Source organism: Camelus dromedarius, chromosome 26 (genome assembly GCF_036321535.1).
Source record: "Camelus dromedarius isolate mCamDro1 chromosome 26, mCamDro1.pat, whole genome shotgun sequence".
NCBI classification, from domain to species: Eukaryota; Metazoa; Chordata; class Mammalia; order Artiodactyla; family Camelidae; genus Camelus; species Camelus dromedarius.
The window spans coordinates 7,961,684-7,985,599 of NC_087461.1; the positions used below are offsets into that span (position 1 = coordinate 7,961,684).

A 23,916-nucleotide genomic window follows, 5' to 3' on the forward strand; every position below is an offset into this window, starting at 1 on the left:
ACTTTACACATGCGCTCTTCCTCCTTGTCCCATGCTGCAAACGTAACCATGCTCTTAGATCCTTTATTCTTCCACTGAAGTAAGATCCTTGAAGGCAGAAAATGTCCTGTTCATCACTGTATGACCAGCGGTTAGCTCAGGAATTGGTGCGTATTAGCTGCTCAGTAAACACTGAGCAAGCGAGAAGGGGTATGATTAGCCAGTGTCAGCTTCGTTACCTGACTTGTAACCCTTTACGTCCTCCAGCTCTGATGGCTGAAGAACAGCTGACAGTGGACGCCAGAGTCTATTCCTACGCCCTGGCGCTGAAACATGCAAACACGAAGCCGTTCGAAGTGCCCTTCCTGAAGTTTTAAGGCCAAAGGACAGTGGCTGTGTTTTTATACACAGAACCACCAGGCCTCCTTCACTAAGACTTTGTATTCAGCTTAGTCTTAATGTAGATTTGAAATTAGCTTTTTCATAAAATAAAAGCAACATAGAATGCATGTCGTAGTATGGAATTGTAATTACAGGGAGGTTGCAGCCTTCGTTTAAATGCTAAGCTACAGCTAATATTAAAGAAGAACATAAATGCATGTATGTTTAATCCAGCTTTAAAAAACAACACAAAAAACTCAGCTGTTACTTTTGTGATCTAGTCCAGAATACAGTATTTCTACAGGAAAAAAGCCCTGAATTGCAAATTAGGTTAACTCTTTCCACCACCCTCCTCCAAAAAAAAAAAAAATAGCAAGGTGTGCAAGGAACTGTTGCCATTAGTTGTTTGTTTTTTTTGAAGACAGGCCTACAGGGACTTTCTTGGCCTCTCCTAATTGAGTTACCCACTATATGGAGTTAATCTATGTAGTGAGGGTATAAAATGGAAAGTAACATTTGCGATAAGCAAGTGTTTCCAGTTAGTGAGGGTCCTTACAGTCAGCTGATTACGGGAGGGTGACCAGCTCTTAGAAAAACGGTTGTTGGTTAAGAGGCTAATGAAAAGACAAAGCCCATCCCCAAGCACGTGTATATACTTTAGAATCTCATTTCCTGTCCTTACCTCAAAGAGTACTTGAAATTTCTAAAAACCAAATCCATAGGAATAAGGTTTACATGATGGTTTACGTGATGTGGGGCATTGTCTTGGTGTTAAGCCATGGTACAGCCACATAACACGTATCGGAAACCCAATACAATTGTTTTTAAAGGAAAAAAAAGGATTGTGTCTGGCTCATGCTGTGCCTAAAACCCCATCATCCTCAGGGGTCCACCAGCATCACTGGCTGTTTTCTTACCTCTTGAGCTTGGTGCTTGTGTAGACTTCTGTGGCCTCCAGCAGCTCCAGGACTACTGCCTTTTCGGTGTGGCCCCGAGCAGAAGTCTCTAGATGGTTCTCATTGGCCATGCCTCTGTCATGCTTCCAGCCGTGGATCCAGGGGTTAGCCAGGCCCCTCAGAGCCAGAGAGAATCGGGGGACTAATGCCAGAAAGGCTGCAGTATATTTTGTTTGTCTACAGGGTCACTGTCTTCCCTAGATATATTTTTAGGAGCAAAAATACAAGATCTTTATATTGTACTTCCTAAACAAGAATGTACAGAATTATGGAACAAGAGGACAAAGATCAACTCTTCTCATAAATATGTAAAACTCAGCCCCAACAACTTGCTCTAACAGTAGCCTTCCCCTATGCCTCTTTAAAAAAAAAAAAAAATCCTTGTTATAAATCATCGGCATCATGATTCTCCAGAGATTGCCACCCCTTTCCCTGAGCTCTCAAGGCCCATGTCCTGTAATTTCCCTTGTTACTAACTTTCCATCAAAATCAGGCAGAGACAAGGCATACATAAGACTGAAGCAGAGACTAGTCTCCAAACCGACCAGCCCTTCCAAAACCAGTCTCCATGGTAATTGAGAAATCTCCTCTTAAATGCTGACCAAGGAGAGATTTGTAACCCCTGCCTGTCCTTTCTGCCATTTCTCTTTCTAAGAGTGAAATGCAGAAGTGACAGCTAAATCCTAGAACGTCCCCTAAGGTGTTTTTGTTACCTATAAACACTCAAGGCTATGCTTTGGAAATTCAGTCAGTTTGAGAACTGGCAGTCTGTTGGCTGGCGCTGTTGGTGTAATCAGCATTTAAAAGTTGAAGAATTATTAAAATTATTACTATATTTTGGGGGGAGGGTATATAGCTCAAGAGGTAGAACACATGCTTAGCATGCACAGGGTCCTGGGTTCAATCCCCAGTACCTCCTCTAAAAAAATAATAAATGTAATTACTCCCCACCCACCCCCCCAAAATAAAAGCCATATTTCCACCTACTTTTAGGAAACACCTCTAACACTGGGTCCGTGTTTCCATGGTAACAACAGTCTGAGGACCTCAGAAGATGCTCTCCAGTGACCATGGCCACTGTCCTGCCTGCCTTTGTTTTCTCTGCCTTGCTCCTGAAATTAGCTGGCCTTGTGAGCCTAAGCTAAATAAAATACACTTCCCGCACTTAAACAATGACAGAAAACCACACAAATGAAAAGGATGTCTTTGAAAAATTAAGTTTGCTATCTTTGGACAATAAAGCACTTACTTTGAAAACATGAATTGTTTATAAAGAAATGTACTATTTCAAATGGAGGCCAAGATGTTTGAGACCACTGTTCTTCTGTTCTTTCCAAATGTTAGTCACAAAACTGAGTACCCTTATGTTGGTCACTATCCCTCCGTATTTTTTCGGGTCAAACTAATACATCTGCAGTATGTATCTCAGGATGAATTTTGTGTGAATGCAGTGAACTCAGACAAATCATCTTAGAAACCATTTAATATCAGACTTTATTTTTCCAACCGAAAGTTTTATTAAATAAAATTTTACTGTCTATTGTTTACACTTATGTTGCTGCTGTCAAGTACGACAGCAGACACAGATTCTAGCACGAATTACTCGTCGTTCACCCCCATTGAACTACAGACATTGCTTGAGAATTAGATCTTTGCTTTAGGGATTAAAAAAAAAAAAAACTGGAGCATAGGATCTTTTAAGAGTATTCTCAAGTGACGTGTTGGAATTCAAGGCATAGCCAATACAGCAAAACAGCACGGACGGTGCTGTCCCTGGGGAGGAGGGGGGACTGGAGGTCGGGAAATCAGAGGCGGTTATCTCTCATGACAGATGTGACGGAAAGCTCAATTCTGCCCACGTGGGCTACACGGCTGCTTTGAGGAAAGACAAATAGGAGGAAGGGAGGGTGGGAACGTGAACACTGTGCGTTAAAAAAGTATAAAAAGCAATTATATCTAAAATACAGATTAGATATAAATGTTCCAGAACTCATTAAATAAGCACAAAAATACTGGAAAGTGGCAATTTGAACTCTTTATTTTTAAGCAAGTCGGGGGAATACTGAGTGTTTTGAATGTTGTGTGCAAAACTGATCCACGTCACCATCTCACCGTCACAGCTGAACACGGCGAGGCGGGAACGCTGGTTTCCAGCATCACAGGCAACACTGCATGTACGTTTTGTAATGAATGATGTAAACTTCGGTTTTAAGGCAGCTGGTACTAACGCTGCACACAGGCTTAGCTCCGTGCCCATTTCAGAAATGGGACAGTTAACACTTGAAAACAAACTGTGAGAGAAAAGAAAGGGGACCAGCATTATCTGACAAAAACAACGTGTCAAAATATTTTCCCTTTCACACACACAAAAAGAAATACTGGAACATTTAGAAAAACAAAGCACCCATCCCACCAACTTCAGCCTGTTCCTTAACAAATATTTCAAAATACTGATAAATAATAGTGACTGCAAGCAGAATTCCAGTGCCAGAGCCGATGGCCCCGAGGAAGTCGGCCAACACAGACAGGGCGCCAATGCACAAGCCCCCGAACGCGGCCGCCGTGGGGATGTACCTGGAAGACAGAGTCCGGAGTCAGAGGAGGGGCAGGTGGGGGGTAGCTAAACTCCGCCAGCAGGGACAGTCTGCGGGACTGCTGGCTTGGACAGAGCACATACAGTTACATGTTGGTGAAAACTTGGTGATTAAGGGAGTGATTTGACTCCCTGATTGCAAGAAACCAGTTAACAGCCAAGAAAGGCAATACGTGATTTTCACGGCAGAAGAGGAGACTCCTCAACTGAGATTTAAGTGCTGGAATGTTTAATACTGTCTGTAAGTGGGTAACCTTTAGCTCCCTCTTGTAGATGGAGAGTAAATTTCAAAATGCTTTCTAGGTATCAAATTTGTGTGACAAGGTCTGGATGATCGTCCTCAACAGTAACTCAACCTTGGCCCATGTTAGACTCACCTGGAGAGCTGTCAAAAAATAAGGGAATTGTATTTAAAATACTCCAGAGTGAGGGAAAAACAAAGAGGGGTGGGGGACGGTAGATGCAACAATAATGGCAGAATGGTAACTGCTAAGGCTAGACACAGCTGGCCACAGAGGTTCATTGTACTACTCCCTGCAATCTAGTCTATGTTCTAAATAAAAGGTTTAAAACAACCATGCCTTCTCAACAAATGGTTCTGGAACACCTGGATACCCACACGGAAAGGAAGGAATCTGAACCCCATCTCACACCAAACGCAAAAATTACAGTGGATCACGGACCTAAGTGGAAGAGGATAAAACTTTGTGAGCTGGGTTTCTTAGATATACAAAATGAAAAGCAGCACAAAGCAACAGAAGAAGAAATAGGAAACTTGAACTTCATCAAAGTTAAAAACTTGTGCATCAAAGGACATCATCAAGAAAGAGAAAAGACAACCCACAGAACAGGACACTTTTTGCAAATCATGTGCCTAACAAGAGACGAATCCAAAATATCTTTTTAATTTTACAACTCAGTAACAAAGAGACCGCCCTATTAAAAATTTTAAATGAGCAAAAGAATTGAAGAGACATTTTCCCAAAGAACATATTCAAATGGGTAACACATGAAAAGATGCTCAACATCATTACTCATCAGGGAGAAGCAAATCAAAACCACAACGAGACACCAGTTCACACCCAGGAGGGGGCTCGCGCAGTGGTGGGGCGTGCCGCGGCTTCCCACGCCGCTGGTGGACGGAGAACGGGCAGCTGCCCTGGGAAAGAGCCTGGCAGCTCCTCAGCACGTCCAACACAGAGTTACTACACAGCCCAGCAAGTCCTCTCCGAGAGAAATGAAAACTACATCCGACCACACAAAACCCGAACACGTACTTCACAACAGCATCATTCATACAGCCAAGAAGTGGAGACAACCAAATTCTAATCAAATGATGAATAAACAAAACATGATATAGCCAAACAGTGGAATACTAATCACAAATAGTGGATGAACCCTGAAAACATTATGCTAAGTCAAAGAAGATATTCACAGAAGATCACGTGTAACTCCATTTATATAAAATGTCCAGAATAGGCAAATCTAGACGATAAAAGGCCTGGGGCTGGGAGGTAGGAGGGCTGGGTAGGAAGGGGGAGTAACTGATGGGTACAAGGTTTCTTTCTGGTGATGAAATGTTTTTTAAATTATATTGTAGTGGGGGAAGTATATAGCTCAAGTGGTAGAAGTCCTGGGTTCAATCCCCAGTACTCCTTCCAAACAAAAATAAACCTAATTACCTCCCCCCCCAATAATACAAATGAATAAATAAATTCAAATAAATAAATAAATAAATATTATTGTAATGATTACATACTCAGAATATACTAAAAACCCCAAAAAGCCATTAAACCATATACTTCCAATGAGTAAATAAAATGATATGTGAATTATCTCTCAATAAAGCTACATGAAAAAACCGACGCCTGGGACCCACCCCAGACCAATACATCACAGTTCCTAGAGGTGGGATATCAGTATTTTTTGAAAGCTCCCAGGTAATTTTACGTGCAGCCAGCCAGCAATGAGAACCTCTTACCTACAGCATTTTAACCCTGGCCTGAGCAGCGAAGGGAACACAATTTCAATTAAAATAATAATTTATGTGTTAATTTTGATGTGGAGAACAATTCAGTTTTGTGTTAAATTTTCATTCTTTTGTATTAAGTAGAAGAAAAAAATGCTTCAAATATGAATTTAAACAAATTATCACTTTGACAGTAAATGAAAGATAGGTTGAAAAACCAAGTACGTAACACACACACTCGTATCAAGGAGAGTCTGGCGGCCTTACCTATTAAGCTCATGAACCATAGAGGTGTCCCTGTGGCCCCTCATTACCATTTGCTGCTCTTTAAGCTGTTTAGCGACCTGCGAAGAGGAAAACAATTTTTGAAATCAGACGCTACTATTGCGCTGTTTACTATCAACCAGGCTGTGCGAAGTGCTTTCTGCACTCTGACAAGTGAAACACAAGATGCTGAAGCAGGTCCTGTCGTATAAAACTGCCTTCCCTGAGGCACAACCACATCACCCATACCTTAACCCAGGGTTTCACAAGCTTTTTTTAATTGTCACCTCCCCAAAGAGGAATTAAACACAAACGAGTAAGACTCTGTTGGGTAGGGCTGAGCTTTGGAGGGTCACAAAGCACTGTAAAATCCAAGAATTTTTCACTTTCCAAGAACTAGTTTTTAACCCCTTGGGGGTGAAATCACCTCATTAAGAATGTATGAATTATAGTTTAAATTACTTGAGTGTATCAATTACCATTTGACACACAAAAATTATGAATCTTTTCTCATTTTCAAATAAAACGAATACTTACATCTTTGGCTGAGGAACCAGACACCTCTATCCACGTCTTAGAAAAGAACGCACACGACCCCAACATGAAGATGATGTAAACCACCACATGGACGGGGTCCTCGAATATGGCGCCCATGGACTCAGGGGGGGAAAGGTAGTAACAAAGGCCCCCCACTGGGTAGGAACGGGCAGGTCCTCCCCCACTGACATCCTACAGAACAAGAATAAAAAGGGCAAATGGTCACAGGGAATCAAATTCTGTTACGAGAACGGAAAAGCAGCACAGCTGACCCTTGAAGAACGCGGGGGTTGGGGCGCCGACCCTCCACGAGGTGGAAAATCCACAGGTACCTTACAGTCGTCCCTCTGTACGTAGTTCTCTGTATCCGTGGCTCTGCGTCGCAGGATTCAACCCACCGTGGATGGTGTGGTACTCAAGTATTTACTACTGAAAACAATCTGTGTCTAAATGGACCTGTGCAGCCCAGACCCATGTTGTTCAGGGTCAGCTGTGTTGTGGATAAAGGGAATCCCATTTCCTTCAACTCATATTCAAGAGTTACCGTCTTATCCTGTTAAACTTTCAATTAAAAAAAAATGGCCTTCAGTGAAAGCAGAAAGATATGTCGCTGCAACTTAAAACACAACAGGTGGCATATTAAGATAAATGCATGGAAGGAGCACCGTATTTCAGGGATGACTGTAAAAACGAATACTCCTTGGAATACAAATTCTAGAATTACATATTCTACAAAGCAAAGGATCTTAGTCTTCTTTAATTCTACAGTTTTAAGGGGGGAAAAAGAAACTGCTCCTTGCTCAGGTGAAAAAATTTAAATCAATCAAAATGCAGTCCTACAGTAAGTCACACCTCGGTTGCAATGTGGCTGGACCGCTTCAGGGGAGGCCGTGATGAAGGGGATGTGAAAGAGGAAGTCGGGACGCACTGGATTCTACTTCTAACAACTCTGTTCTCTCTTCAATCTAGTAATTACATGCCTTTCTCCAGGTAATACGCAAATAGCTGACTGCCATTTGGGCCGTGGAAACCACGAGGCAGGCAGGAGAGGATGATTTCAGTATCCCATACGATCAGCAAATAGCTTCTTTGAGAAAAATGTTATTCTAGACAGCAGCGGAGTAAGATTACAAAACGGAATCACTTTCATAAGAGCAACTGCGTTTTTCACCTAGATGGTCACTCATGTGAGATGTGAACATGCTTCCTAGACAGTAAAATAATGAACAGTACTTGGCCAATCTTAGTCTCACAGCAGTTTTACAACCCTTCCACATAAACGATGAACTCTGCTACAGGTGAGTGAGTCTGAAAATGTTCTAGCTGCTGCTTCAATTACGGCTCATCTCTTCCCGTGAAGAACAGAAGCATGGAACGCAAATTACGATCAGTTTGAATACTTAGAATAAATAGCAAAATACTCACGGCCCACTGTCCTAGTAAATTTACTAAAAAGTTGCCACTAAACCGAACTGACAGCATCTGGGAGATGACGTAGAGGTTGGACACCAGGGCGGACTGCAGGATGATGGGGATGTTGGACGTGTAGAAGAGCTTGATGGGGTAGCTGCTGTACTGCCCTCGGTAGCGGGCCGACTTGATGGGCAAGTCGACACGGAATCCCTGACAGACAGAGGTTCAGAGAAGTCAGAGGAACTGTACAATCAACACGGGTGAGACGCAAAACAGTTACCGGTAGGGAACATACACAGACAACGCTAACAAACTCTCCCTTCGGCAGACACACGAAAATAGAAATCCTTTTCTAGTTCATAACCACAAAGATTTTGCACCTTAGAGTCTAAACAATGGAATTATTTGCTTAACTAGATTTTGAAGCGCTGATTCGTTAGCTACTGACGTTTCAAATGGCATTCTCCTCTTTAAGAGCAAGCAAAAACCACACCCCACTTCAGTGAAGAAAGTATGCTTACCTGAAAATATATAACAACAGCAAACACAAAAACTGTAGCGATGAGGTTCATGAGATTGGGTAAATTCTGACGGTAGAAAGCCTCCCTTAAAGCCCGAACTTTGTCTGTCCTGGTGGCCAGTAAGTGGAAGAGCGCTATGACTGCCCCCTCAAACTCGGTACCTGACAAAGCGAGACAGCAATCAGCTCTAGCCTCATGACCCAAAGCTGCTCCAAAGATCAAAACAAATAACCTTGAAGCTCCAGTACAAGGTAGAACATATGAGTCAAAATAATTCATCAATGTTTACAATACAGCCACATGAGGAGCTTCTGAAAGGTATTTTTCAGACCACTGAGGCAATGTATCGTTTTTCAGTATAAATCTGAAGTTTTCTCAAGAGACTATTCTAGATGAAAACAAAGTATAATAAACCAAAGCAAATATTTAGTTCATAACGATTTGCCTTGCTTTTACTTTAGGGAAGGGAAGAGAATATTGGGGGTGGAGTGGGGGGAGATGGGGAGAGGCAGCAGCAAAGAGAATAAAGATGTCAGAACCAAAAGATCTGCGTTACTCTATCCAGCCTGCCTTTCAGTTTATTTTACCAAGTACATCAATAAACCATCACTGCTATTCTGGGACCAGGTTCGGCTTTAACCATTACAAATCCTGGATGGCATGTGAGAGAAGTGGAGATGGATAAAGGGAAAGACAAGGAAACATTTCAGAACTGAGGCGCCAGTACAAAGCCAAGGACAGCAGCAGAAGTACTAGTGCTCCCCGATGGGACAGTAACAGGGTTTTCATCGGAAAAATCTTAATCCACTACCTTTCTGTCCCCCCAGGAATGCTGAAATCAGTCAAAATCAATGACTTCTACAGCAATGGCTTAGGCAAATAAATTTTTTTAAATGTCTGCAACCACTGACATTTCAAATGAGCAGAGGGTAAAATTTAGATATTCCTCTTTCTGAAGTAGTATTTCATACTCCACCAATCTCTGCTTACTGGCTTTGGGACGACTGGCATCCGCTGTCGCCTGGGACAGCAAACCAGGACATATCCGGGCGCGCCCTGCTCCCCCCACCCCCGGATCGCGCAGCACCCCGCCCGCCGCGCTCAGCAGTTGCAGCCACTGTGCACCGTGCACTGTACCTCTGCCTGTGTTAATGGTAGTGGGACTAAAGGCCTTCCAGACAATGGTTTCACAGATGTTGGTGGCAATAAAGAGGGAAATCCCAGACCCCAAGCCGTAACCCTTCTGTAGCAGCTCATCTAACAGCAGCACAATCAAACCAGCAACAAACAACTGTGGGGAAAGAAAGGCAAGTAAGCGGAAGCAAGAACAAACTCAAGAAAGGGGAGGGGAATACCACTGGCTGTTTTCAAAGTTTGGGCACTTTCCACATTAAAACCTCACTGTGCAGCATCACTATGATGACTCCCTGCATCTTTTAACCTGACTTTTGTTTAGTCAGAAGCCAAGTGTGCGAATCAGAGGGCTGGCAATGTTGTTACATTATAAAGCAGACATTTTGACTTTTAAAGTGTATTTATACACCATCTAAAGAGCTTCTCTTAACAATGGTTAAGTAAGGCCTATTGAAAGGCACACTAAAACAAAAACGTTCAGTTGTAGCATTTATGACACCAAGAAACTGAAAGCATTCCAAGTAGCTTCAAGTAAGTGAAAGGCCAAATGAATTATGATAAAATAACAAGATTCAACTTCATAGGCCATTAAAGGAAGAGCATGTGAACTATGCTGATACTTTTAAGTTATACATAACATAAAACACATACAGAGTAAGGCGAAAACTAAAGCACAAACAAATACACAGATTATAACAATGTAAAAACGCATTCGACGCATATAGTGACAAAAATTGAATGTAAATTTGAAGATAATTAAGGGTTTACCAGGTTAAGCTCATAATGTTTTTTAAGAAATGAAAGCATACTAACTATGTGAAATTGAAAATTCTTAACTTTCCTTGTGGAGAACACATTTCATTAAGAGCATGCATCAATTAAACATAATCCACAGCCTTGCAAGGACCTCCCCGGTCACGTGACTCCTTCCCTGCACTTGCGTCACCTAATGAAGAGGGGAAGAAAATGTGCTTCTATGCCCCCAGCCTCAACTGTCCCACCTCGGAGACACCCTCCTACAGGAGCGAGGAGATGCCACGCCCACCCTCCCAGCTCCAAAGCTGCCCACCCTCATCGCTTACTCTATTCACCGGACACCCCAGCGTGGAGAGAGGAGTACAGCGCACCATTCGAAACCTGCTTACCTTACAGGGGTTTGGTTTTTTTTTCCCCTTAATTCATTTCAATGGCTGTACAGAGCCTAGCTTGTCTACTTACAGTCTTTCAGTTTGACTTTCAATGGACTGTAAAAAAGGTAAAATTCTCAAAACTTCTTTTTTTTTTTTTAAATTGAAGTACAGTCAGTTACAATGTGTCAACTTCTGGGGTACAGCACAGTGTCCCAGTCATGCATAGACAGACATATAGTCACCTTCATTCTAAGTTCTCAAAACTTCTAAGAGAGCTCATGAACCCTTTACTGTTTGAAAACCAAGTTTACCACTTTGACAGGATAAAAGACAAGGTAGGACTTGACTACTGAGATTTTATTTTGACAATTATGTAACAAGTACACACTCCCAGTCATAAATATGGACATCCAGCCCTGTATGGTGCGTTGACAGCTATCCACAAACTACCGGCCACGCAAAAAGTGTGACCATGGGCTTCTGATTAAATGACCTGTCCAAGGTCACACAGGTAACTGTGAAACAATGGTAATTCTCCAAACCCCTGTTCACATCAATGTCCATCTGACTATAGAGTGATTCGTGTATATCCAGTGAAAATCAAACTCATGCTTTTCTAATTGGACAAAGGAATTATAGAGAAACCTAAATGAGAAATGGTTTTTATAATTAAATAAATAAGATAAAGGACCGTAAAAAAGCATGCATGTCTATAGAGGAATGAGAAATCAGGAACTGACAGCATCTCTTTGACTAGAACCCAGTGATTAAAAAAAAAAAAACTGAATACTAACTCTGCTTTTCTAGAATGTTCAATACATACACATCTCTAAAGGTATAAAAAATAATACTACATTTCAACCCTGCACATGCGTGCGAGCACACACACAGCACACACATGACCCAGTCTGACAAAACAATACTCACCTCTACTATGTGCCGTGCACACTGGCACTTTCTATTTGTTTTAAAAATTTTAATCAAGACCCACTATTCTGATTTCAAAACTCACTAGTGGGAAGACACTGACCATGTGCATGCAACAAGAATAATTAAGGTGAAAAGTCCCTTACATAACAGCATGCAAATAGTTTTCAAAATTTCTAGGTGAAAACATACTGATCCAATCATATGTCTGCTGTGTATCCACACACTGTCGAGGTTAGCAAGGCCTTAAAGAGGCGCAGCAGGTCACTACCCACCGGTGATCAAACGTGAAAGATCTCTCTGTAGTTAACAAAGAAGCAAGCACAAGACAAGTATCTGTGCACCGGAACTTACGCAGCCTAGCACATATCCACCCGACTTGTTACGTTCCTGGTACTTAACTATTCCTTCATTTCCAGTACTGCAAAAAAATACAGCTTAACTCCATTTTATAGCAATTCAAATGCGTAACTGACTTCACAAGAAGTCAACCAACTTGACTTGAACTAACCAACCCAGAAATCAATCAGCTGAGGTTCCTTAAGACTACAGACATACCTTACTAAAATTCTACAGAAATTTTACTGATGCGTAACATTCTAAGAGCTAGATGCCAATTCTGAATGTCTTTTAAAAATCTGGGTTATTCTAACCAAGAGTCATAAAGCAAATGCTAGAAAGAAACAAAATAAGCCAACAACGGGTATATCAATTTCCTCACACGCCCACAAGCATGTGAAAAGAGCCAGAGCACTGAAAGACACCACAGCCAGCTTTCAGAGGGTCTGCTCTCCCCATCCACTGCAACTCTGCTTCCTGTTAGAAGGGTTATAAATTTGCCAGTCAAGTATTTTGTAAATGGAGAAGTAAGATAATGTCATTCCTTAAAGAAATGTAATGTATACCAAATGGGAACCCATTGGGACTCAGAAAACTACCTAATAAAATAGTCCCTCAAAAATCCCCCCCTAGTCAAAAGACAAAAATATTTCCATTTCATTAGAAAAGCCCTCTGTACTGATATGATGTCCAATAAATACTTCAACAATCCCATTCTCCTGGCTCTCAGTCACACTCACTCAATGATCTTCTTACTATGATTTGCTTCCTATGAAAAAAAGACAGTCAACCATGCCAGTCTGAAATGGTTGTTACTTCTCTTTCTATATATATATATATACTAAAAAACTGGTATTTTAGTTTTATTTTGAACTATTTTCTGACCTTGATCCTTTTGATCATTAAAAAAAAATTTCCTAAATTAATCTTAATTTCGTATCGTGAACAAGAGGCATTTCCAAGATAACCAGGACTCTAGATGTTGTGTTTAACGTAAGCAAACTTCTTTTCAAAATCCAATAAATAACTGTTATATAACTCAAGTACAACCCGTTCTTGGGTAAATTCTCTAAGTGATTTTTAAAGGATTATACCTTAGAGAAATACCTTCCAAATTTTACATATTTTAAGATACTTAGTAGAGGGAAAATTATGTTGGCCTTTAAAAATTCCATTCCAAAGTACCCATTTAAAACTCCATAGACTCGATGTAGGTATGTTTATGTGGTATTTCACTGACTATAAAGTAGTAGTATTTGTAATGCCATTATTTTGTGTAGCACTAAGAAAGAAAAAAATACTGCCAATTAACTATGACACAGTAACTTATTACAAAGAACTTTTATTTTCTACTTATGAAAAAAGCTTAGAGTTAGACATAGATGTCTACCATCTAGCTTGCTCTTTCTGTGCCTTTATACACAATAACTTTTCATTTCAATAGCAAATTACAGCAGATTGTTGGAAGACATTTTAAACAGCAATTAAACTCACCGACACATTATCTCAAGTATATGTATGTGTGTGTCATATACCGACAATGTAACAGCTGTGACCCTGCTGACACACACCGCAATCGTGACTGTCACAACTGCCACCTGACCCCAACTGTAGGACACTAGCAGCTCTAACAAAACATCCTGATTTCAGAGAGACATCAAAATGTGAGGAACGTGCATCTTAGAATCAGTGGAATACAGCTGATCTGTAATCCTTTTATTTACATATCTACAAGGCTATTACAATAAATTTAAATTTTTTACAACAGTCAAAACACTATGAGTAAAATAATTCAGAAGTAAGAAAAGGAACATATCAATTGCCTAAAGAATTGTTACAAAAGAAAAGAGGATCACACTGTCTCCGGCCCGTGCATGTAAAATGCAGGCTTCCTCACCTGAATGATGATGAGCAGACAGATCCCGGCGCCCATTTCAGCAGGGTCCCCGTACATGCCCGTCATGACGTACACAATGGCTTGCCCAATGGTAATGATCATACCAAACACTGACAAAAATGGGGGAGGAAGGAGTACACGCTTACAATCAAAGACAAAAGGGACTAGAAGAATCTTAACCACGAAATTCTCAAATTTGGAAAAGGCTATTTAATTGTGTTAATGCTCACGTTTCTGGGCTCCATTGAATAGGGCTCTGTCTTTGGGTGTATCTCCAACTTCAATGATTTTGGCTCCGGCTAACAACTGCATAATCAAACCAGATGTTACAATTGGGGAGATCCCCAATTCCATTAAGGTTCCTGGAAAGGAAGGGGAAAGAAGTAAACAATCTTTACTATACCCAATGCAGATTAATTTAAAAGTGTCCCAGCCCTTAATCATGTCTACTGAAATACATGCTTAAATGTTAACAAGCAAATTTTCATCTGTTGAATATTAATTGCTAAAAAAAACCCTCTTATTTGTTAACACAACCTCACAATAAAGCAACAAATCAAAATTACTATAAAAACTATAAAAACTTAAATTCCTGTAAAATCTAAACTTAAACTGTTAAAAAAATCCTTTGAAAGAAATCGTCCAAGATTTCCATCCATATCACTGTATTTTTGAAATTTATACTAAATATTTTAACGCAAAATTTTAAAATTACATATAAGCCCAAAAATTAAATAAATAAAAAATTCTATTTAAGAATATTTGTCATTCCCCTAATATAAAATCTAAACTTATAAAGTCATCAAAATCAATATTGTAGAATATTTAGAGGTGTGAAAAATGTTAATGACACTGTAAATAGGAAAAAACATTCAAAAACAGTAATGTACAGTTTGATTTCATTTAATATTTAAGTGGAAAATCATTTCCTGTTATTTTAGTCTGGTTATCAAGATGTTTTTATTGTTATTTTTACCCAGTGAGATTATGGACAAAAAACTTTTTTTTGCCTTTCTATTTTCTAAGTTTTTCTTTACAAAAAACATGCACTATGCTTTTAATTAAAAAAATAAGAAAACCAAATACACCAAGTGTGTAAGACACTATGCAGAATGAAGTAATTCCACACAGCCAAGACCATGTGGTCATTCTGTCAGAGCACAACCTTTTTTTGGGAGAGGGGAGAGGTAGGGAGAGGGTGGTAATTATGTTTGTTTATTTTTAGAGGAGGTACTGGGGATTGAACCCAGGACCTCCTGCATGCTAAGCATGCGCTCTACCACTTGAGCTATACCCTCCCCACTCAGATTACAACCTTGAATCCTGGCTTTTATAAATGCTGAAAAGGTGCCCTTAATGTGAGAAAAGATTCTATCTTAAAAGGATTCTTCATGTCTTCTTAGATACTTCCTCAGTGGTAAAAGATAAAAACATGTTCTATTCTTAAAGCTAGTGGGCAGGTAGGTAGATTTCTTTTTACATCAAATCACCAAAATTTGTAACTATCAAATGGATCTAGTCTAAAAATTAATCCAATTAAGCTTTAATAAACATTTCACTTAGGAAACATGGCACTTCAACTCAGTAGGGAAAAGAAGGATAAATGGGCCTTGACAAATGACTGGCCATTTATAGAAGATTAAGCCTAGATTCCTTACCCCATGACTTACACCAAAATAAAGGCCGGATATTTAAAAACATTTAACCATAAAAGACAAAAAACAAAGGTACTAGAAGTACTAGACGTGAGTATGGTTCTAATCTTGAAAAAGATAAAGCCTTTCTAAACATGACAAGATATCTAAAAGCCACAAGGAAAAAGATGGACGATCTGACTAGATACAACTACGAACCCTCTGCGTGGCAAAGGACAGGTAAAAGAAAAATATTCAAACACAAGCGACAAAGAGCTCAGATCTCTAACAGGCAAAGAATTCCTACAAATGAATTTTAAAATGAACAAACAACAAAGGTGAAATAAGTCAGAGAAACACAAATCCTGTATGATATAACTTATATGTGGAACCTAAAAATACAACACACTAGTGAATATAACAAGAAAGAAGCAGACTTACAGATGTATAGAACAACAGAGGTTACCAGTAGGGAGCGGGGAGAGGGGCGATACAGAGATGGGGGTGTGGGAGGTACAAACTACTGGGTCCAAGACAGGCTCAAGGATGGATGGTACAACACGGAAAACAGAGGGGAAAAAAACACACAGAAATATAGAAAAATTTAAAAAGAGATAAATGATGTGGTCACTCCCAATAATGCTCTTTCTCAGGAAAATACTGAAGATACAGGAGAGGACCCCAGCCCCCAAATCTGTACTATGTGACTCTGAAACTTTAGCCAAAACATAAGAGGACGTTCAAGCTCACAGCACATAAGACAGCAGACGCCAATGTGTGTCTGTCTGACTGACACAAAGACTCAAGGACAAATGTCATCCGCTGGTGGAAGAGAAACGGTCATTCTCACACACCAGAGCAGAGTGTGTAAGATAATACAAGGCTTCTGGGAGATAATTAAGCATTATCTATCAAAAATTTAAGTGTACATTCCTTGTCAACAGTTAAACTTATGTAAAAATGTACAGAAGTGTGATAGCGTTCATGATAGCATTGGTTATGATATAAAATTGGGGGAGAAAAATGCAATGTATGACAGAAGAAGACCATGAAGGCCTGGAGTCATAGTTAGACTGCACTCCTTACTTTGTCCGCGAGCCCTCATGATCTGGCTCTTGGACTCACCTGCAGCATCACATCCTACCACATTTCCCCCTTCCCTCATTTTCTTCCAGCCACACTGTCTTCTCCCTTGTTCTTGGAACACATTAAGCAAACTCACACCTCAGGGCCTTTGCACTTGCTATCCCTAGAATGTTCCCCAGATCTTCACATGGCCTTCTCTCTCTGTCCTGCAGGTCTCTGCTCAAGTGCCCCTTACCTCTCTCAAGACACACTTCATGTAGACTCAGGTAGAATAATGATAACCTCATGACAACAAGGACATTGTCTTGACGACTGCTAATCTCAGTACTGAGACAAAGCTGAGCTCATAGTAAGAACTCAACAAATACCTGCTGAAGGAATGATTAAATAAATCATGGCATATCCATATAATGGGTATGTATATGGCCATCAATGAAATATCTCATCAAAGATATTAAATAATAAAGCAAGTAGCAAAATAGTTATAGTAGATCTTATTTTTTAGTTTAAAAAAAGTATATAAACTCATAGATGTGAATACACACGAGAGAAAAGGTCTGGATGGATATTTACCTGTCATTTTCCCTGGAGTTACCCCTGAGAAGTGAGACTTTCATTTTCAGCTTTGTATCAATCTGAAATGTCACTGTATTTTTTTCATAACGAACAAATATTACTTTCTCAATCTAAAAAAAAAAATCACTCAAAAAGCCCCTCCTGATCCAGCCCCTTCCTGTCTCTTAGCCTCACAGGGCAGCATCCCCTGCCCAAACACCCAGCCTGTGTCCTGCGGCCTCACGCTTTCACTTGGGTGTCTGTCTCTCTCCCATCGGTCCACAGGCTGAACTCCACCTCAAATGCTCTCCCAGCATCACCTCCTCCCTGACACTGCACATCAGGGTCTTTCAGTCCCATGACAAACCCAAGATTACGTGTCAGAGGGTCCACGAGATCTCCTGAGATTTTATGAAAAACCCACACGTAGGAGTGTGTACTACCTGCATTCTTCTAGGGAGAGAACGCATCACAAAGCTCTAGACAGTACTCTTCACTCCATTCTGTTGTGCCTTTACACTCTGTGCGTATTTCTATTATTACAGTAAATACACAGTTTTGTAATTACTTCCATGTTGGTCTCGTCTCTGAGGCAATGAGTTTCTTTTACCATATCCCCCCCATAGACATCAAAAAACAGTTGTTTCCACATTTCCACATCTATTTGACGTCAGTACTAGCACGGGGGAAAAAGAATAGCAGCACAGACCTCTGTTGGATGCAAGGATGACTCTCATCCAGTAGAAAGGATCTGCAGAATCTGATGACATGATTCCAAATAGTGGTATCTGTAAGATTACATAAAGTATTTTATAAAACTGTGTTATATACATGAAGTTTGTTGGGGGAGGGTATAGTTCAGTGGTAGAGTGCATTCTTAGCATGCACAAGGTTCTGGGTTCCATTAAAATAAACAAACAAACCAACTAACCTACCTAATCCACCCCCCAAAATTAAGTTTGAAACTGATTTATAATGAATCTACATACAAAACAGAAACAGACTAACAGACACAGATAACAAACTTATGGTTATCAAAGGTGAAAGGAAGAGGGCGATAAATTAAGAGAATGGGATTAACAGATACAAACCACTATACATATAATAGATAAGCAACAAGAATTTACTGTATAGCACAGGAAACTATATTCAATATCTTGTAATAACCTATAATGGAAAATAATTTGAAAAATATATATATATAACTGAATCACTTTGCTGTACACCTAAAACCAACATAGTATTATAAATGAACTATATTTCAATTAAAAAAAACAAAAACACCTCACCCATTAGAATGGCTAGTATTAAAACGCTCAGGAATGCCAAGAGTAAGCAAGGATGCAGAGCAACTGGAACTCCTATACCTGCTGACACGACCACTTGGGACAGAGTTCATTTCTCACAAAGTTGAACATATATTTACCATAAACCCCAGCAATTCTCCTAGGCATTCACTTAACAGAAACGAAAACAAATATCCACAGAAAGTCTTGTACAAGAATGTTCACAGCAACTTATTTTGTTATAGCCAAAATCTGGAAACAACCCATACGTCCACCAAGTGACAAGATGAACAAACTGTGATACGATCACACAGGATACTCCTGAGAATGAGAAGGAAATGAATTCCTGCCACAGGGACAACATGGATGAGTCTCAGAAAGCTGATGCAGAAGTCAGACACTAAGGAGTCATGCTGTAAGTCTGCATTTACGTGACAGTCTAGAAAAGACACATCAAATCACAGAAACAGAAAGCGTGTCAGTGGCTGCCTGGGACTGAGGTGCGGACTAAGAAAGATGAAAAGAAACATTCTGGAGTGACAGAAATGCTCTATATCTACTGAGGTAGTAGGTACATAGGTGTCTGGACATTTGTCAAAATTCTTCAAGGTGTGCACTTAAAAAAGTGAAAAAAAGGAAGAAAAAACACATAAAAAAGAAAAAAAGCAATGAATGAGTGCATTTTGCTGTACAAAAATTACACCTTGAAAAGGTTGAATTTTTTTTTAATAAAGGGGGGAATGTCCAAAATGCCAAAAGAAGATGGTAGGAATGTGGATGATTCTTTTTTCTACTTTCCTACTTCTTTAAAAGTTCATTCTCCCTGACCACCCAGAAGAATTTTCACCTAAGTAGAATACTAAAATATTTTAATGATCAAATCATTTCACTTTTCAAAAAAATACATTTGGCTTTTCCTCAGCTCATAGACTTTATTTGTTCTATTGCTTCCTAATATAATTTTTTAAAACTTTCTTACATGTATATTGGTACTTTTCAAAATCCGCTAAAACTTTACCTAAATTATCTGATTCCTCCCAACAACCCTGTGAGATGGGCAAAGTCACGTTTTATCCTCATTTTATGAATTTAATCTCTGCAAAATTTTATTTTAAAAAATCATTGAACTTTATTAATGTATAAACACAGTATATCCCTGGGGTTCTAGAATTTGATTTTGGGGAATTTCTAAATAATACTTGTTATTTACAACATGATTAAAAGCAAACAAAATGAAAAAATATTTGTACTATACGTGTCAAAGGTTTAACACTTTTATATATAAAAACCTGTCATAAATCAATTTTTAAAAAGCTCAAGAAGAAAATGGGTAAGGATCATTAACAGAAAACTAAGGAAAAAAAGGAAATAACATTCAAACCCACCAGTAAACCGAAAGAAATATACAGCAGAAAAAGATAACCATTTTCACTATCAACTCAGATCAAGAAGAATGATGCTTAAAATAATTCGGTATATTTTTTAACATTTTTTATTGATTTATAATCATTTTACAATGTTGTGTCAAATTCCAGTGTAGAGCACAATTTTTCAGTTACACATGAACATATATACATTCATTGTCACACTTCTCTCTGTGAGCCACCATAAGATCTTGTATATATTTCCCTGTGCTATACAGTATAATCTTGTTTATCTATTCTACATTTTGAAATCCCAGTCTATCCCCTCCCACCCCCCCAGTATACTTATTATTTTAACTAAAATAAGTTTCTTGAATTATAACCAACCAAGAACTTAGAACAACAGTATAGACATTTATATAATATTATGGTTACGTACCTGACAACATACTAGGAAAATGAAGAGAGTTATAGCAGTCCACAGTACCTTCTCTCTAAACTGGATCTGTGCAACAAAACACAAAGAATGATCACTCAAAACCAAGAAATAGCAAATACAAAGCAAAAATCCGTATTAAAGCTTAACCAACATTCCACATCATGACATGCTCCTATTACTTACTCTTAAAATACTCTCAACCTAGTTAGTAGCAGCTAAAGCAAACAGCTGAACTTCTCAAACATAACTTTCTTTACTTTTCCAAGAATTAGGTAATGTAAATACAGGCAGGCCTCAATGCATTTTACCATTTAACTGAAACTGAAAAGGATGAAAAGACAGATCCAAAATGCACACATTTCAGTTAACACCGTATCGTACAAAGCTAGGCCTGCCTGTAATACAGGTATTTCACAGAATATGAAAAGCAAGAGTTTCTTGGGATGCCTTACATGTAATTGGAACAAGTATTTTTATAACCTCAAAGCAATAAAAAAAAAAGAAATATAGTTCTAAAGGAAACAGTAATTTTAACAAAAGTTTTGCTTCTCTCTATGTCCCTATTCTGGTTAGTTTTGTGAGAAATTGCAAGTAGAGTAGAAGAGGAATGTCTGGGAACTGGCCAGTTTGGGATTAACAATATTTCTGGAACTTAAATGCCTCAGCTCCAAAAGTTTACAATGATGGAGAGACAATCTGATGTGGTCACAATATATTCTGAATGCACTGCTGTGATTTTTCTTTGCACTGAATGAATCAAGACATGGGAGATACATACTTGCACAGCCGCAATCCATTTATGTAAAACAACCCAGCAGACCGGGTCATTCCGAGCGCGGTGGATCACAAGAGGAGAATTCTGTATTTTACCCAACACACAGGCCAAAGAAACCCTTGGTTTGGAAATGTTACAACTTACAGAACAGTCATTTTTGAAACCAGGAGACAGTCCATCTAGATTTAAAAGGTCTATACTAGTTTCATTCACGTTGTTCCTCTTGAAAGGAGGAGGAACAGGTAGTGTTTCTCCAAACACAACCAGAAAAAGGTTGAGGAAAATAAATTATTGTAGCTAGTTTCACAGAGTTAGTCATTTAGCTACCCTCTAGATTACCAAAACAGTCTACTTACTTTCCTTTCGGGTTTCTGAATTTCTGGTAGAACAGCACAGAAAGGTTTGATAACTTCTAGAAATTTGACTGTTAAAAAGAAAAAAGAATAAATGCCCCTATTACAAAGTTTTTAAAGTTTTCTGTATCCCTTTACAGAATCAAATATAAATGTTCTCTTTTAATGGCAATCCATCCCATCCCCACCCACAAAATGAATTAATCATGATGCTCTCCATTCCAAATATAGAAGGGAAGAGAAATAATTCAAGCGACAAATGAATCCAAAGGTTCAAGGGCTGGTCAGTAGAAGCGAGTAACAAGTAAGCACGCCTTTAACCACGACTTTGCGTCTTCACGCCTGAATCCCAGCCCCCTTGTACACACAGAAGAGTGATCCTTTAGTGAGCACCATGACAGCAGAAAGAGCAAACACAAGCTACTACGTTACCCAAAGACAATGCAAGAACACAGAACACATCAGAGGAGGAAAGAGGAAAGCACAACAGGAAGGGGCAGAAACTGCAGAACTGACCATTTGGGACTGAAAGATACTGACATGCGTCAGTGAGAAAGAGCACGAAGCCTTCTATAAATAGGTTTTTAAAGTACTGTATACAATCCCTACTTCATTTCATTAAGTCACCGAATTCACTGCTTCGTCGCTCTTCCACATAAGGATCTTCAAAGTACTTGTGTTATTTACAATAATCAGTCCAAAGAATGACCATTACATTTCATGAGAAAAGAACTGTTTTCCCAGACAACTCATAATATCTCAAAGTAAGATAAACCAAGGTTCTTTAAGGATAGACACTCTTGTATGGCATGGCTTAAGTCCAGTCCTGCCAAAGAACTGGAGGATGAAGATGATAATCTCTCAGCCTTTGCCAGCGTTTGTAATGTGCAGAAAAACAAGAAGACACAGCTAGCTATTAGTTATGATCGTCTTCCCTTACCAACATTGGATTCTGTATACTAACATCATGAAATTGTTTTAAAACAAACTTGGGTAATTACACGGAGGCAGTTAGCCAAAAGCCGACTATGCTCTCTTTTTATGAAACCTCTCAAAGTGAAGGCAGCCACTGATGTGTGACAGGAGAATTCGGGAAATCTCAGGGGCAGTTGTCTGTTACCCTAGCATCATTTCAGACTATTTGGAAAGCAGATCTGAATTATAAGTGTTCATCTCTAATGCAAAACAAATGTCAATCACATCAGGAAACTTCCTAGAATCCTTCACTTCTTTTCCTTCCCACCTCAAGCCACCCTCCCAGATTTCTTGGCTTGTGATCATGTGTTGGAGTACTCGTGTTCAAGCAATGCTCCAGTCTGCCACTTGTCCATTCTGTTGCAGAATTTAACTCTTTATACTGCAAATTCAAGGCCAAGGGTCTCTTCTGCTTCCTTTCTGTTAATTGGCCAATGGGTGCAGTTTGGGTTTGCGGTAAACCATTCGCCCAGCAATCACCTGAACAGCTCTGTAAGTGTATCTGTGAAGAGATGCGGTGCTGAGGATTTGGGAGGGGGCCCTCCAAAGATCCCCATTATACAAGGCCTGGTCCCTAAGGCTTATACAACGTGACACACGTTGAGTTTTCAGTAAACACGACAGAATGGCTGAAATGAAAATTCTAAGGAAAACGCTATGCCACCGATTGCCTCCTTTCCTCCCCTAAAATACACGCCATGCATCACTTTTTGAAAAACGAAACAAGTCAAGGAGCTTCATTCATCACAACTAACATGCCAAGGAAGGCTGAGTTGGGAATAAAAATATGAGTTTCCTAAGCTCCTGAAAAATTAAAAGTGGTCCAGGTTTCGCCCGGTTCCCTGACTCCCCGCCCCCAAAGCCTGTGGCCTCCTGCAGTGTCCTCCGCTCCCAGTCACCCCTCGAGCGCAGACCCCGAGCCTCCGGGTCCCAGCCCCGCAGCCGGCCCGGGCGAGGCCTTCGCGTGGCTGGAGGAGCCTTGGCGGAGGCCCTCGGCAGAGGCCCCCGGCCCGCGCCCTCCGCAGCGGCCCCGTGCGGCCCGCACCTCCCCGACCCGGCGAGGGCGGGGGGCAACCCCGAGCGGGCGCCTGCCCCACCGTTCGCGGCCCGTCGGCGTCCGCGCCGCCGCTACTCACTGCCCATGGCGGCGGCTGGGGCGGCCCGGCGGGGCCCAGCGGACTCGGCACGGCCTTCGCTCGGGTCCCGCGGCTCGGGCCTCAGCACCCGCTCGCGACGCGCTCCGGCCAGCCCGACGCAGGCTCCGCCCAGGACCACGTGACACACGCTCGGCCCCGCCCCTTGACGAGGCCCCGGCTGTTGGCCGCCGGCGCAGCTGACGTCCGCTGCGTTGCCATGGCCACCGTCGGTGCTCAGGTGGGCGTGCTCCTGTGCGTCCCCGGGGCTGGGAG

General features: G+C 40.4%; 2 protein-coding genes across 10 annotated transcripts in view; one reads left to right on the top strand and one right to left on the bottom strand.

The window, feature by feature from the left end:
* Positions 1–2,863, top strand: part of NUDT5 (nudix hydrolase 5) — a 22,165-nt gene extending 19,302 nt beyond the window's left edge. For 6 of the 7 annotated variants that reach the window (XM_064479357.1, XM_064479356.1, XM_064479355.1 and 3 more), the window contains one exon: positions 247–1,714. In XM_064479357.1, the coding sequence (XP_064335427.1) occupies positions 247–356 (110 nt within the window). In that variant the 3' untranslated portion in view covers positions 357–1,714. Of the gene's footprint in view, positions 1–246; positions 1,715–2,309 lie in introns of those variants that run through there. The other variant, XM_064479358.1, reaches the window with a different exon arrangement.
* SEC61A2 (SEC61 translocon subunit alpha 2) lies at positions 2,792–23,797 on the bottom strand. 3 transcript variants are annotated; one of them, XM_031444837.2, is made up of 12 exons: positions 23,644–23,780; positions 21,536–21,603; positions 20,405–20,470; positions 18,025–18,103; positions 14,271–14,402; positions 14,041–14,150; positions 9,751–9,904; positions 8,614–8,774; positions 8,105–8,302; positions 6,680–6,871; positions 6,146–6,222; positions 2,792–3,607 (listed from the first exon to the last, which is right to left on the bottom strand). In XM_031444837.2, the coding sequence occupies exons 1-12, from the start codon at positions 23,648–23,650 to the stop codon at positions 3,310–3,312; spliced, it is 1,542 nt and encodes a 513-aa protein (XP_031300697.1). In that variant the 5' UTR covers positions 23,651–23,780; the 3' UTR covers positions 2,792–3,309. The 3 variants fall into 3 exon arrangements, with proteins under 3 accessions (XP_031300697.1, XP_031300699.1, XP_031300698.1); XM_031444838.2 differs by having other exon boundaries at positions 3,337–3,890; XM_031444839.2 differs by lacking the exons at positions 8,614–8,774; positions 9,751–9,904 and having other exon boundaries at positions 23,644–23,797.
* Positions 23,798–23,916: the final 119 nt, after the last annotated feature.

What these genes read in the sequence shown, in the direction of transcription:
- SEC61A2 (XM_031444837.2), bottom strand. An exon ending in TTTTCCTAGTATGTTGTCAG is followed by an intron (nt 18,104 to 20,404) that starts GTACGTAACCAT and finishes GTAATCTTACAG; the next exon opens with ATACCACTATTTGGAATCAT. An exon ending in ATGGTTCATGAGCTTAATAG is followed by an intron (nt 3,608 to 6,145) that starts GTAAGGCCGCCA and finishes TTTCTCTCACAG; the next exon opens with TTTGTTTTCAAGTGTTAACT.